This window comes from Lingula anatina, chromosome 3 (genome assembly GCF_051362555.1).
Source record: "Lingula anatina isolate TDL-2025a chromosome 3, LinAna3.0, whole genome shotgun sequence".
Lineage (NCBI taxonomy): Eukaryota > Metazoa > Brachiopoda > Lingulata > Lingulida > Lingulidae > Lingula > Lingula anatina.
In genome coordinates, this window is record NC_141769.1 from 4461488 (window position 1) to 4477522 (window position 16035).

The window sequence follows — 16035 nt, forward strand, 5'->3', positions numbered from 1 at the left end:
AGTAACCAGTGACCCGCGCCAGATAAGGCTCATTTCTCTTCTAGCTGGTGGTTGAAAGCCCACTAGGTCACATTCACTTCCGCAATTCGCCTTTTTGACTTAACGCAACAGCAGAAAGGATGTCCTGTAAAAGATGTCCAGAACTGGGAAATTTGACACCCAATGGAAAGGACTCATAGGGTATCTTACAGTGTACATGTAGAGAGCAACATAAGTAACATGGGTGGATGCGTGTCGACCCTTGAGAGGAGTAATTCGCCGCCAGTGATTGTTATGAGAGATTCTTCTCTCTCCTGTTTATCCGCGTCGAACAAACCAAATTTTATTGTTGAAGCAATAGACACCTCTATTGACGATGCACTTACCGAAGTGGACGAAACATCGTGTTTGAAATACAGGACTCCCCACTTTAGGTACGTATCAGTTTTCTTAGATAAAATATCAGTTCATGGTAAATATGTGTACTCATCCTGGTTATTCACGTGATGTTGGATTTCTTCTGACATTCACATCTATGATTTAAAATAATATTTTAGCATTTCTTCTTACATTCTCAGGTTTAAGACTAAAATAATTTTAAAGGGAACGTATTTTTAAAATAATAGACTAATATATATTTTTATCTTACAAGTTAAATAGTGTAACAAATATGATTGATTTTTAAGAAACCAAGTCCCAGTTCCCGCCCAACTTCTGTGTCCTGTTGTGTAAGATGCTTAAATTTTATTAAAGTGCTTTTGCACTCTACATTGTGGCTGCCACAAAATCCATCCCATAATGACGATAATTTGAGTATCCGTGAGTGAAGTTTGATTTATACTTAAAAACGTTACTATCTATATAATACGTGAATATTGCGACTTTTTTCCTGTTAGGTTAGTCATCTTCTTGTAGTGTTTAAGGACACTGACAGGATTTGAGACCAACAAAATACCTAAAATGAGGTTTTTTCGTGTATCTGTTTATTCAGTTATGCATCTATCATTTTGCTGATTAAAAAAATCCCTTTGAAAAAATAAAATGCTGGTCTTAAAATTTCTAGTTGCTAAGCATAAGCATAAGGACCTCGGAGCATTTATCGCCAACTAAACAGCTTTCAGTATTGAGGTGAAATAAGAATCGGTATGGAGCGTAACTTCATCGTTGTCAAGAACTTATCACGAAAATTGGCATAGGTGACGACACGTGTATGGGTTTCAATCCCTTGCCGTCATGTTGGATTAAATTTATTTGTCAAGGAGTAATGCATCATTGAACCAAGGCATTATTCTGCTTATTAACAATATGATCTGAACTAAGACTTTTAAGAAAATGTCGCTGGCAGGGTTTTTAAGTACTCAATGAGGTCATTAAATTAGCATTGAAATATGTTCGTAGGTGTTCAGGAGAAATTTGAGAAACGGATTTTGCAAGTTTTACCCCAAAATGGCAATTATGACGTCATCGGTAAATTGACACTTATGTAAATGCAAAGGATTTTACTTCAAGATAGTGATTTAGGAGCTTTTGTCTAGCCCTGACGGTAACCTTTTAAATTTCATTTGAGTTATTTGCATTGTACATTGCAGCTGTCACAAAATCCTTCCCTTAACATGGTAATTACGAGAATTACATCGGATTATCATTTTGATCTATACCTAAAAACGTTACTCTCTATATAATAGCTAATATAACTTGTTTCATTTTGCAGGCGTGTGGGGATTATTTCACACTTTTTTCACGCACACCACTCGCTGTCAATGTGACATGCTATAAACCTATGTCATAAGTTCAGCGGCGGGAGAAAGGTCCCCAAAAATTTAACGAAACTGTGGGTGATACAGTTACCCTCCCCTCCCCCCCTCCACTCCTGATAAACTTCCAGTTAACATTTCCCTTAAAATGAATATCTTTGTTATCGTTGGTCAGGCGCCAGAAATCACGAGGTCTAGATGAGATAATCATTTTACTATTAGTTCCATGTAAAATGTGTTGATCCAATTACAAGACGCGTGTCATATTTTGGAATTTTATAAGTAGACAGAGTAGATAACTGGTATTTTGAATTGTTATAAGGATGTAAATCTGACCTCAATTAATTATTGTATCAGAACTTGTCATTTTCTTTTAATAATAATAATAATAATTTATTCAGCTTTGAATGTTACAATTTAACATTGTTTGCTGTCTAGTCTACTACAGAATCTACCATATTGTACTTACATAAAAAGAGAGAAAGTGATATTTCATCGTGTTGCTAACTGTATATACTGTGATAATGCTTTTAGTGATTTCTGATCTTGAGGGTTGAGGAGGATGAATAGTTTCTGATCACTGCCTGCTAATTCATAATTTTGTCTCACAGTGTTTGGGAGGGAACTGAGCATATTTTGTCGCTCTATTTGGTATTTACTACATGTGAGGAAGAAATGTTTCTCATCCTCTATTTCCGTTTTACAGCTTGTGCAGGTTCTTTGTTCCAGGGTGATTTTCATGTGCCTGCCTTTCTCTATCGCTAGCTCGTGGTCACTAATTCTCATTTTGGCTAAGTATTTTTTGTCTGAGCTTGTGGCGTTCATTTTTAAGTAATTTTCAAGATCGTATGAGTTTTTTATTTTTCGATATGTACGCAGTTTATTGTGGTTCTCCTTGTTCAATTCTTTCCAAAAAAGGTCTTCGATTTTTAGATTAATTTCTTTTTCTAGGTCTGATGTTTCATCCCAATGTTGAATTCCCCAATTCTGTCTAAATGCCGCCACTGTTTTAGTCCAATTATCTATTTTCAGGAGTTTTTCTTCGCTAAATGTTTGTTTCAGTATTCTTGTATTCGGGAGATTTTTAAGTCTGGTGTGGTATTTTTGCATGGATTTAATTATATCTGTAAGGATTGGGTATCTACCCAATTCTGCTCTGCAGGCATTATTACTGGCAGTTTTTCTCACTCCTAATACCCATTTGCACATTTTTAGGTGAATTTGCTCGAAGGACGTGTTATTGATTTTATCTAGGCTTAGTGATTTTTCTTTGAGAATTTCCTGACCCCATACCTCGCTACCATATAGTAAAATTGGTTTTACAGTTTTATCAAATAGTTTCATTTGTAATAGTGGATTAGATATGTTTTGGGAGGATAAAGTGCTTTTAAGCGCAAACATGGCCTTCATTGCTTTTTGTTTTAGATTGTGTATTGCTTTCTTGAGGTTACCTGTATTGGTGAAGGTGATACCTAGATAAGTATATTCTGTAACGTTTTCCAGGATATTTTCATTTATTGTGAATTTTAGGTGCTGTTCTGTTTTTCCAGCTTTGTTGAAAATTAATATTTTGCACTTTTTCTCGTTTACCTGGAGCTGCCATTTTTTGCAGTATTTTTCAAGGCGTGACAATGATTTTTGCAGGCCATCACTTGTTTCTGAGAGTAGTACCAGGTCATCAGCATACAGTATATGAAATAGTCTTTCATCGCCATTTGGGTTTAGGGCAGTTTTCACATCATCAATAAAAATGTTAAAAAGGACTGGACTTAGATTGTCGCCTTGCTTAATTCCCAATTTAGAATAAAATGGTTCTGTGTATCCTTCCCCAACCGATATCCCTAGTTTTGTTTGACTGTACATTGCTTTGATTAATTTGTAAAATTTTCCCCCAATACCCAGTTTTAGTAGTTTGTACATTAGACCTTTGTGCCAAACAGTGTCAAAAGCCTTTTTAAAGTCAATAAAACATGCATAAAGACGCTTGTTTTGGTTTACGTATCTATTAACTAAAGATTTTAAGGTAAAAATGTGGTCTGTTGTGCGGTATCCTGGCCTAAAACCAGCTTGCTCTTCACTGAGTAGATGTTCATTCTGCAAATAGTCAGTCAGTCTCTTACAGAGTATTGAGTTAAACAGTTTCCCCAGACAACTGGTGATGCACAGTCCTCGATAATTTGATGGATTCATATGTTCACCACTTTTATGGATAGGTATGATGATGCCAAGGTTCCAAGTGTCGGGAATTTCAGTGGTATTGAGGATAAGATTAAAGATCTTTGTGATAACAATTGCTAGGTACTGGGTTCCTACTTTAAGCATTTCATTCTTAATTGCATCTTCCCCAGCTGCTTTCCCACTTTTAAGCTTTTTCAGGGCATTTTTCACTTCATGACATGTTATTGCACTGTCTAGTATTGGAATACCCTCTTGTCTTTCCATCTCTTTTAACGGGGCATCGATTATGTTGTTTTCTTTTGGGGCAATCCCACAAAGCTGGTGAAAGTGTTTAAGCCAAATGTCTGGACTAATTAAGTTGTGCCTGGTTTCTTTTTCTTTCAGGTTTTTAAAAACTTCCCAGAATTCTTTAGGGTTTTTCTCTTCGTTTTCGAGTAATCTTTTAAGTAGAAAATCTTTGTGCTCCCGTTTTTTACGCTTAATTAGTTGCTTATATTTTCTAGAGGCTTCATGGTAGGTGTGGGCAACAAAGTTGTTTCCTGGGTTGTTCTGTAGCAATTTCCCAAGGTGCTTTATATTGCGCCTGATTTCGGCACATGTGCCGTCAAACCAGGGGTGTTTTTTCACTCGTTTTGTCTTATTAGTTCCATTTCTAGGAGGCTTTCTCTTTGCCAGTGATTTATTAGCCGCATTACAAAGAATATTTTGGAGTTCATTACAAGCTTTGTTCACTCCTTCTTTAGTGTTAGGGAAGTGGGTGCATTGGAGTTTGCTAATTTCATTGATCGATTCATCATCTTCTAGAGCGTTTAAAAATTTTTCAGGCGAGTCTGGTTTCCAAATGTACTGCTCGTTGAATCTGTGAACTGTTGTTGAGATAGCAGATTTTTGTATGACATTAGTACGTATTGATAGTTCTAGCAGGCAGTGATCAGATAAATAATCAATGGGGTGTATTGTGAAAAAATTTACATCGCTAAGCAGCCCATCACTCACAATAGCATAGTCTACAGTGCTGCAGCCCTGTCTGTTATAACATGTAAAATAGCCTAGGGAGTTTCCTATTGTTCTCCCATTCAATATTTTCATGCTACTTGCAATACATAAATCTACCAAAGTTCTCCCCTGGGGGTTGATAACCGAATCTAAGTTGTTTCTTTGAAGGCAGATTCTACTTGTGTTGGGCTTGTTTGGTATCATTGCACTAGGTGTATTTTCACAAACAGTAGTGTCTTGTAAATTTCCAGTCCTTGCATTGAAATCCCCTAACAAGCAAACTGTGCCAGAAGGTGCATACGCAGCTATCTCACTCTCTAAAATTTCAAAGGTACTTTCATCCAGTGCTCCGTTACTGGGCTTAACATACACGGCGCACAGGTATAAATCTTGCTGGAGTCCAAAGCTTTGGCTAGAGAGTCTTACCCACAGTATGTTTTCACTTTTGCTTTCTAACATTTCAACTGCCCCACTATATTCCTTTTTATAATAAACTACAATACCGCCAGAGGGTCTTCCCTTAACTTTTCTTTTTTTCCTCAGTTTTTGAAAGTGCCCATGTGTGCCTGTGGGTAACACTACTTTGGAACGCTCTGTGCTAAAGGTTTCTATACATGCAAATATATCATACTTTTGTACTATAGAGATAAAATTGTCATCTGAAAGTTTGTTTGCGAGGCCCCTGATATTTCTCATACCTATGTGTAACATATTTCTTGGTACAAGTAGGTCTCGGTGTTTGACTGACTTAATCACATGGTTGACCATATACAAAGATTCTACAATCTCATGCCAAATGTATAACACAGGCTTTTTCATATGTACACGACTTTACGCAACCTTTTCAAAGGAATTACTTATTCACTGTATTTTTAATTTTCCCTATTTTCAAAGTAAGCAGTCTTTGCACTATAGGTGAGTTCAGAATACTATCTATTTTTCTCTATGAACCATATTAGGAGAGAGGTAGTTTTACTTACAGTTTTCCATTGCCTCTCATTTATTTAGTACTTAATCTTCATGGCATCAGGTATAACTTAAATTTTCTGTTACTTACATTCTGCTTGTTGTTACTTCAGCCATTTGATCATAGCATATAGCAGCATGAGACAGTCTTTACCTCAATTTGCTTTGTAATTTGTTTAAGCAGTCACACAGTGTTCGTAGTTCATTTTGAATATCACTGTCTTGATTTCTGCCTGGTTGCATATAAGGTCCACGGTGTACTCCACTAGTGCCTCTTGGGGGGAGTTGGTTACGGTGGGTCCTCTGGCCATTTTGAGAGTGCTGGGGGGTCCTTGTGTGTGATGGTAGATCCCTTGGTGTTGATGTAGTTGGGGCATGTGTGTATCTGGCCTGACCAGTTACAGTTTTAATGTTACAGGCAAGTAATGTTGTGCCTTTTTGGTTAAGGTGTATTCCATCTCCCACAAAGAGGTCCCTTCTGCTGTAAATATTGTCGTTTTCCATGTATATCACATTTGCTTGGGTGGCACAATACTCCCTGATGAGTTTGTTTGTTTCCTGCGCTTTTTGGTTAAAAGCCCAGTTATTCCACCTGGGTAGAATGCTGCTGACAATAATGGTGGTATCCTTATATCTCCTGCGTGTAGTGGTGAGTAGCTCCTTGTTTATATTCAGGATATCTTGTGGCTGTTGTCCGCTGCTAACATCATTTGACCCAATTACAAAAGTAATTGTTTTTGGCTGACCAAAGTCATTCTGTGCTATGACTGTTTTGGCATCTTTGGTTTGTTTGCCTCTCATTGCGATACATTTGCTTTTCGTGCGAGGAAATAGTTTCTGAGGGACGAGTCCTTTCCCGATTGAGCCCGAGATGACTATGTTTTCCCATGTTGTATTTCGCCTCGTCTGGCTTTCATTTGGCTCATTTTCAATTGTCCCTGTGCCCCTGCTTTCTGATTCAGTCATATCCAATCTGCTGTCATATGTGTCCTGGGTAGGCTCAGGTGTGACTTCAATTGTGAGGGGTGTTACTAGGGGTCTATTGTTATCAGGTTCTGTGACTGGAATGGCACTGCTTTCTGATTCATTCATCCCCAGTCTGCTGTCGTTTGTGTCCTGGGTAGGCTCAGGTGCGACTTCAATTGTGGGGGGTGTTACTAGGGGTCTGGTGTTGTCAGGTTCTGTGACTGAAGTGGCACTGGTGATGTTGATGTTATCATCTTGGTGGTCATCCGCTGTGCACTGAGTGTTTTTATCTATTTTAACTATTGGAGATGGCTTGCACAATTCCTCATATTGTGTGCTTTTGTCTATGTTTGCAGATGAATCACATTGTACTGCCACTTCAGCGCTCCTTTTGTTAGCAGAGGACACCTGTGTGCGCAAGCTGTCCATTTCTGTTGCCAGCTTAGCTACTTGACTTGTTAACAGTGTTAATTGTTTTAACACCTCATTGTGATTTGCAGATACTATCTCCAAGACTGCCTCCTTGTTGTTGGTTTTGGTTTCCTGTCTTTTGAAGTCAGTTGTTTGTAGTAGAATCTGAGTGTACTGGTTTTCTACCGCCTGCAATGTTTCCTGCATTCTGTTTATGTCCCTGTCTCTCCTCATCTCCTTTAAGTTTGTACAGTTTTTAGTTTTGAAGCCTTTAGGTGAGGTTTGGGAAACTCTTCTTGATTTAAACCCTAGTTTTGGTGTGGTTTGTCCTGTGTCAGGGTGCTCTGGTGTGGAGACTTTTGCTGTTTCATTGTTAGTTTCTTCACAGTACTCCATTGAAGTTTCTCTGATCTTGTTACTTGGTTGCACTGTCTTGGGTGATGAAATCAATAAAGCGATTTTTGGGTAATCATGGGCTAACCATAGGATATATCCGGCCCCCTGCACATGAATTTTCTTTGATTTGGCTGTGTGGTAGAAGGTTAAAGAAATTCCTCCTAGGTTTACTCCTTTTGGGCTGCTGTACTGGAATTTTAGCTGACGTCCAGTGCCTGCGTTCACCTCGTAGTCTTCTGATGGAATATGGTACTGACGACATGCTTCTAACCATCTCTTCACCACATTTACTGTGCTCATTGCTACTGTGGCACATTGGCTATTGTGGGTAACTGCCTCGACGTTAGGGCCAAAATACTGCTCTGAATAGTCATAGTCACTTTCAATACCCATGTCTGAGTCATATTTCTTTCTGTTAACTGGGTTGATAAGCGTGAAATAAGCCTCACTTACTAGTTGGAGTGAATCTTTGCCATTAGGTTCATTGATCTTTGAGATGTAGGCCTCCCTAATCTCCTCACTTTTGCAGCTTTTGTCCACTCCAAGTACAGTGTAGAGGTCCTCCATATTGTCTCTCTTTACTCTTCTATGCCTGCCACTTTATAATTCAATGTTTTCTCAGTATCCTGATTCTTTTTTGCTATGAAATATTCTCTTGGTGTTCAGTCTTACTTTAGATGGATGTTCATCCTGTTATAGTTGATCTTGCATTTATGGTAACCAGTGATTATGTGAATCAATCAGAGACCTTTAAACACATGTCCTGTGCCGGCGGCCATCTTTTCTTTTGAAAAGCTAGATTTACTGTGATTACATAAGACGTCTTCAGTTACTGAGCGATGTTGATATTGTATGGAAAAGGGAAAGAAGGAAATGGGTTGTGAAAAGGGATTACATAAAATGACCGCAATGCCAGTTCGTAGAAGCCCAACGTCCTGGACTCAAAACCATATCACCAGTTGGCATTATTCCTACGGCTGCATATATATTTCTCGATTAAATTCACAAATGTAGTTTTAACAAGGATACATTGTCGGGGAGCTAATGAATCCACTACTTCTACTACTGATACCATAACATTGATCGATTTGAAGTGTTAAAATTTTACTACGTGAGCATTTTTTTAATGGGAGCTACGATTGTTAGTAATACCTCGACCATGAAAAATATTTATAAGAGAGACAAATGTATTGATTAAGACTTTGTTGCAGTTAGTGATACAGAGGCGGTCTTTTAGAGTTAAAAAATCTCAAATATTTTACTTAAAAAGACTTGTGAAACAGTTTTTTCTATTACGGACTTATATGGAATATTTCAATCCGATATATCTTAAATTGGCAGTGGAGATTTTGAACCTAAGGTACATGCAGTAACGTATAAAGTTTTAATTCATATTTTTTATTAAAATTCCTAATCCTTAATATCTTTTCCAGAGCGCGAGCTGAGGTATTGATCCCACACTTGGCCAACACTCAAGTATGGCAGATCGGCTGGATACAAGCCTGTGATAAAATGGAGTTCATCAACACTTACGGAGAGGATGGACAGTAAGTCGCAATTTAGCTGTCTAATTTATTTTTTCTTCCCATGGGGCGGCCCAAATCAGTCTCAATTTTTTTACACTGAGTTTCAGAGTTTTCATGGGTTGTTTAGCCGAATGGAGCGGAAGAAAAAAGGGGATCGTTTTCTCTCGCTTCTCCGCCTACATGTATATGTATAACGTTATCACTGTTATGGCAAATGTGAAATATGCCTAGGTACAAAAGTTCACCGATGCTAAAATAAATTATCGTAGAGATAATTTATATGATACATAATGTATAAATTTATATATGTTGTACTGATAGGCATACATGTATGATAGTCCGGGTGATAAATTATACAAGTTAAATCAGCAGGTCGTTTCCCAGACCTTTTTTGTCGCTGTTGTATACACAGGCATATTGATTAATTTATGAATTGATTTATTTCGATTTGCAGTACTTCTTGGGAATTTCCAGAATTGATCTCCGGCAAACAGAAGATGATCAGTGATTCAGACGGGACCCACTACCCCTGGTACGGGTCCAGAACTGAGGTGAAAACTGTGCACGGCCCCTGCCACATGAAGCGCGTGACAGTGAGTGTCAGCGACAATTTCTACCCAAAGATCACGTGGAAAATACCGCTGTTGCCAGAAAAAAGCGCATACCTCACGCGGGTGTCACGTGACCAGAGTTTCTACACTTGGCTCGTCGCCAAAAACTTGATTGCTAACCGCATATATGTATTGAAAACCATACGATGGGAAATGTCGCTGGATATTAAAGTGGATGTTACCAAGTCCATAGGAAAGAGAGCAACATTAGTGGGCCCAATGACTCAAAAGCAGCCGGAAATTCTGGAAAATGACGTTGCTATTCCGGCGAATGCTCTCCTAGAGCCAAACGCTAACAGTGCCCAGCGGCTGGTATGGCGGGGTACGGATGGAGGGTTTTCGGTCATTGTCCCGCCAAGGTTGAGGAACTATAAGTGCCCGCCTGACTGTCTCATCTGCTGCACTCAAGGAACGTCAACGGACAGAATTCAAACTGAAATGAAAAATAAAGCAGTTCAGATAGAGGTGGAGGAACATGCCCCTCGAGCCCCTACGAGTGATGTGAATGGCAACACGGCGCCGACAGATGTACCAAAAATCACATCTATCCCAACTGGTGAATCGGTAAATCCGCCCAGTAAGAAGTTATCTCGATCACCTATTTCAAACAGCGGTTGATGAATTTTAATGTCAAGTTGACGAACCATTTCTTGGTATGCCGCACATAACGGATATTGACTGAGCTTTTTTAAAATGTTATCAATTGTTGCTGTGATATAAAGCGTGTTATACAAGAGCCATATTTATTTAAAGTGATCAGGAAAAAAGTGCCATGAATTTTGTCCCCAAGACATTGATTTATATCACAGTACTTAACATAAATTGCGACGTTTTATTGACAGTGCAAGGCCAACACAGTATTTGCATTCATTTTGGACCAAACTTACAGATATGCACAAATTTATGTATATCACCTCTTTTAGTATTTATGTGTCAAAGGAATCGTCCCATAGTTTTATTGTACAGGCAATCACGGACTGGTCACCCAAAGATGGTTGGTTGTTGGGTGCCATTGGTTTATTTACACTGTCATACGTAAATTCCGTCAACATGCAACATTCCAATTACAATCATCGTTTTTTTACGTTTTTACATTTGCTGTTTGTATTGTCCTTAATGTGTTACAAATGTGTTTGTAATACAGAAAATATTATTACCTGTTACTAAAATCAGATCATTGTTACATGCATCAATTAAAGAGAGTTTGTGTTTTATTAGCAATTGGCAAATATGTTTTTTCATCAATCATGTGACTCATGCGCTGGTTTAAAGACAATCCAAAGATAATTCCAGTTTGCTTTTGGAAAGTCCTGTAGTAATTTAAGCGTGACAACCCTCATGGAGTTGTTTCTAATTTTACATTAGCCCGTTAAAAAAGATTTAAAAAAACTATGGTTTCCATCTTTAAAAAAAATTAATCATTTTCTAATTAGATTTCATTTATTTATTTATTTATTTATTTATTTATTTGTTTATTTATTTATTAATAAGAATGAGACAAGAAATATCAACAACGTTAGTCGAAACAAGGTTTTACCTGCATGGTATTCCAATAGATACCAGTAATGCACTTATTACCAGCTTTCAATTTCTCTCCTTTGTTATTTCAATTACTCCTGAAAATAGTTTTCTGTTCGGTGAAATGGCATACTGTTTCATTCAACCAGACATATAAAACAAAAAGTCGCGTGAATTTATATCGCCATGCATCACCGGATATAGCGCCATGCATGTCCTACTGCCCTTTCATCGAAAAAAGCTATTTTCTCGTCTTGTGGGTGGAGATATTTACCAGATATGTTTTTTTTTTTTTTGGAACGATTCCCTCTTCATAGGGGCTCGCTTAAACTAAAACCGTCCCGATGTGAACCGCCTTTAATACCATTGTGCCTTTTATCGCCATAGGTGAAGCAAACAATGTCTCACTAACTAAGTGTGATGGTAAAAAAAAGTCATCTATGTAGGAACGCTCCGTTCCAGGTTGTCAAACAAGGTCTAGTGGACATGATGAACTTCAATGTTCATGAGATTACCATGTTCGGGGCCTGGCTTGGCTCGGAAAGAAATGCAGCACCCAGGCTATCAGTCGTAACTGCAGATATATATACGTGTACGTCCAAACTGGTCCTCTCCGTGAGAAGGTAGAAAGTTTCCATTTGATCACCTATCCGCCGACCAAGTTTACCTGGCTCCGTGGTAGCTCCGCCGACTTGGACGCAGGCAGACAATCACACGCGGGTTCGAGTATGAGAATGCGACTACGATATTTTTTTTTCCAGAAATAATTTGCAAAAATTGCGTTTGGTTACTATAAGAGGAAACTCGTAGGTACGGAGGGGGGCGGGTCAGTCACGGAGCAGTCGGTAGCGTGCAAGGCTCCAAAACACAAATGCAAAACCGTCAACAACCATGGTGACGTAGAGTCACGGGTTCGAATCCCAGATGACGCACATCAGTCCACCACAACATCAGCAACATCGACGTCGAACTGGCCATGTGACCGGAAGGCCACAGGAACGAATGCAGGCTATCGTGGGTCCGCGCAAATTACCTTTTGCATCATTAATAAAATAGTTGTTGTTACAGAGATGCATCTATGAAGATCTTACGTCTTTTTTAGTAGATTTATTTCCTAACGATATATACGGTGATTTGATATGAACCTTTTGCAGAAAGAACGGCATAGTTTACAATAAGTGATCGATTTGAAATCGACTTTTTGCTGGTCATTATCATCAAGTCTGCATCGTCAATAATACTTCCTTTCTCTTCAATTAAAAGTCCTTAAAATGATGCTGACGAGAGGAAACTCATTGATCTCTATCTTTTTCCAGGTACGTCACAGGTCAAACTTGAATTGAGTCAATTGCTGACTCGACAATACGCCATGCATGTCATACTGCCCTTTCATCGAAAAGTGCTATTTTCTGCAAGAAAAGTTTTCATTTTTTATTTAATTTTTTTATTATTATTTATTTATTTATTTATTTATTATTATTATTTTTTTTTTTTTTTTTTTTTTTGAAAAGTTTAAAAGAAGTGTTATCGCTATTGCTTTACCCATTCATACATTCTTTTCAATGCCCTTTGCTTATCAAGCCTGTTCGTACAGTGTATGGTCAAACATTCCCCGGGGCAATTCCACAGTCTACATTTCAAATGGCAAAAACTACTCAAAACTAAAATCGTCAAGGTGTGAACCGCTTTGGATCTCAATGTGTTCTATAAATCCTCGTGTGAAGTCAAATGTGACCTCAGTGTAACACAAAATGAAAATAAAAGCATTTGAAGTCATACAGCTAGGAACCTTGCAAGCAGGCTTATCAATAAAAGCGACCGAGGTTGAAATGATTCAGTTACTTTCCCGGTATACAGTAGACCACTTCACTTCACCCGTAAACTGCATTCAACAGAAAAAGTTGTTATCTTGTGGGCGGAGTTATTTGCCAGATACGTTTTTTTTCTCAAAATTTGCATCGTCGCAATTTATAGAATGGAAAGCGCACCAGTCTTTACATATTCGAGAGGTTTTAACTATTCCCTCTTGCTTAAACTAAAACCGTCCCGGTGTGAACCGCCTTTGATACCATTGTGCCTTTTATCGCCATAGGTGAAGCAAACAATGTCTCACTAACTGAGTGTGATGGTAAAAAAAGTCATCTATGTAGGAAAGCTCCGTTCCAGGTTGTCAAACAAGGTCTAGTGGACATGATGAACTTCAATGTTCATGAGATTACCATGTTCGGGGCCTGGCTTGGCTCGGAAAGAAATGCAGCACCCAGGCTATCGGTCGTAACTGCAGATATATATACGTGTACGTCCAAACTGGTCCTCTCCGTGAGAAGGTAGAAAGTTTCCATTTGATCACCTATCCGCCGACCAAGTTTACCTGGCTCCGTGGTAGCTCCGCCGACTTGGACGCAGGCAGACAATCACACGCGGGTTCGAGTATGAGAATGCGACTACAATTTTTTTTTTTTCCAGAAATAATTTGCAAAAATTGCGTTTGGTTACTATAAGAGGAAACTCGTAGGTACGGAGGGTGGGCGGGTCAGTCACGGAGCAGTCGGTAGCGTGCAAGGCTCCAAAACACAAATGCAAAACCGTCAACAACCATGGTGACGTAGAGTCACGGGTTCGAATCCCAGATGACGCACATCAGTCCACCACAACATCGACGTCGAACTGGCCATGGGACCGGAAAGCCACAGGAACGAATGCAGGCTATCGTGGGTCCGCGCAAATTACCTTTTGCATCATTAATAAAATAGTTGTTGTTACAGAGATGCATCTATGAAGATCTTACGTCTTTTTTAGTAGATTTATTTCCTAACGATATATACGGCGATTTGATATGAACCTTTTGCAGAAAGAACGGCATAGTTTACAATAAGTGATCGATTTGACATCGACTTTTTGCTGGTCATTATCATCAAGTCTGCATCGTCAATAATACTTCCTTTCTCTTCACTTAAAAGACCTCAAAATGGTGTTGACGAGGGTAAGCTCATTGAACTCTATCTTTTTCCAGGTACGTCACAGGTCAAACTTGAATTGAGCTGACCCTATATCACGGGATGGTTACTGGTTTCTTGTCATACCACTCGAATACAAGTCGTTTTGCATATCATATCAGGATATTTTTCAACGCGAATACTGCCCAGTGTTTGGTATTTGGCTTAATGTTTTGAGTTTAAACACAAAAGCGAAGTGTTATCTTAAAAGTTCAAGGAAGTGTATATAAGTTGGGCTCAAGCTACAGTGTAGGGTCAGGCCCGTCGCCAGGGGGGGGGGGGGGGGTTCGGGGGATTCGAACGTTTTTGCCAGGAAAAGGTCCATTTGGGTAAAATTTTATTTAAGTACACATAGGCTTCATTGTAAAAGGTCCACTTTATTAGAAAAATAACCACCCCTTTGAATTTGCGTACGCCATCATCGTGTTTTATATATACATGCACAAGACCTTTATTCTGTGTAGAGAGGCTGTTGGGGATGGAAAGTTACATATTAAAGATCTATTCTTAAGCACTTCAAAAGATAATCTCTCTGTTTACGTACACAGTGTCACATCTGTCATAGTACCACAATCTAACAGTCTAAATCATGTTATCACCTAACACACGTTATTTGTCTTGATTTAGTTTAATTCCCACGTTTGCAGCTACATATCTGACATCACTGTCACACCTAACACACTCTCCTGGTCTGAATCCTCACATGTGCAGCTACATATCTGATATCACTGTCACACCTAACACACTCTCCTGGTCTGAATCCTCACATGTGCAGCTACATATCTGATATCACTGTCACACCTAACACACTCTCCTGGTCTGAATCCTCACATGTGCAGCTACATATCTGATATCACTGTCACACCTAACACACTTAACGGGTCTTAATCCTGACATGTCTAACTACATATCTGATGTTACTGTCACACCTAACTCACGTGACTCGTTTTAATCCCACTAATCCTACACTTGTAGCTAAAGTCAGGTGGCATTATAAATCGTTGTTGTTCTGACGGCGTTCGATAGTCGCCACTTGCTGGTGACAGTGCATACAGTAACACAGTGTAAAATGATCACGGAGTTGCATTTTGTATCCATAAATATTTCTAAACCTCAGTGTAAATCCAGAACTTCAATCAGTACATTTGGAGGATCTCCTCACTGGAATGTTTCAATAAAAGACTGTCTTGTTTATTCATCTGTTTCTTCATTTATCGCTCTTGTCCATATAGCGCCACATATTTCGGTAAGGTCATCTCCCCATACTGTCTTTATATCTTCCTTGTTTTCTGATAAAGGTGATAACGAATAAACTTATTTCATTTTTTGAAATTTAGTTAAGCGCAGGTCAGTTTTAACTGTTCATTACACTACTAAGAATATGCGCCCTGAGTTTCACGGCGGCTTGATATGGAGCTGTTTGCCACCAATGTGGACTGTCGAATTTGGAGCAGATTTCCTCATCCTAGTTGACAAACCATATTATTTGGGAGAACAGAGACTCAGGGTACAGAATAACGTACAGTTATATGTTCTAAGAGTTCGTTTTATTAGATCTTGGAAATATAGAGTGGACGAAAATAGCCCCATGACAAAAAAGACTGATATACTCCCAGACCTTTGGTTCATATGTTATTGTAACCGTATTTTCCTACATGTCAGAGGTATTGGTATTATTAGCAAAGGAATTATTTATAGATAACTACTCCTTCGTTACGATATGCTCAAGATAAACTGG

At 38.8% G+C, this 16035-nt stretch overlaps 1 protein-coding gene across 1 annotated transcript; it reads left to right on the forward strand.

The window, feature by feature from the left end:
- The first annotated feature begins 162 nt into the window (after positions 1-162).
- On the forward strand, positions 163-11000 carry LOC106180782 (protein FAM78B). The gene is made up of 3 exons (XM_013564908.3): positions 163-413; positions 9080-9193; positions 9627-11000. The coding sequence occupies exons 1-3, from the start codon at positions 163-165 to the stop codon at positions 10399-10401; spliced, it is 1140 nt and encodes a 379-aa protein (XP_013420362.2). The 3' UTR covers positions 10402-11000.
- Positions 11001-16035: the final 5035 nt, after the last annotated feature.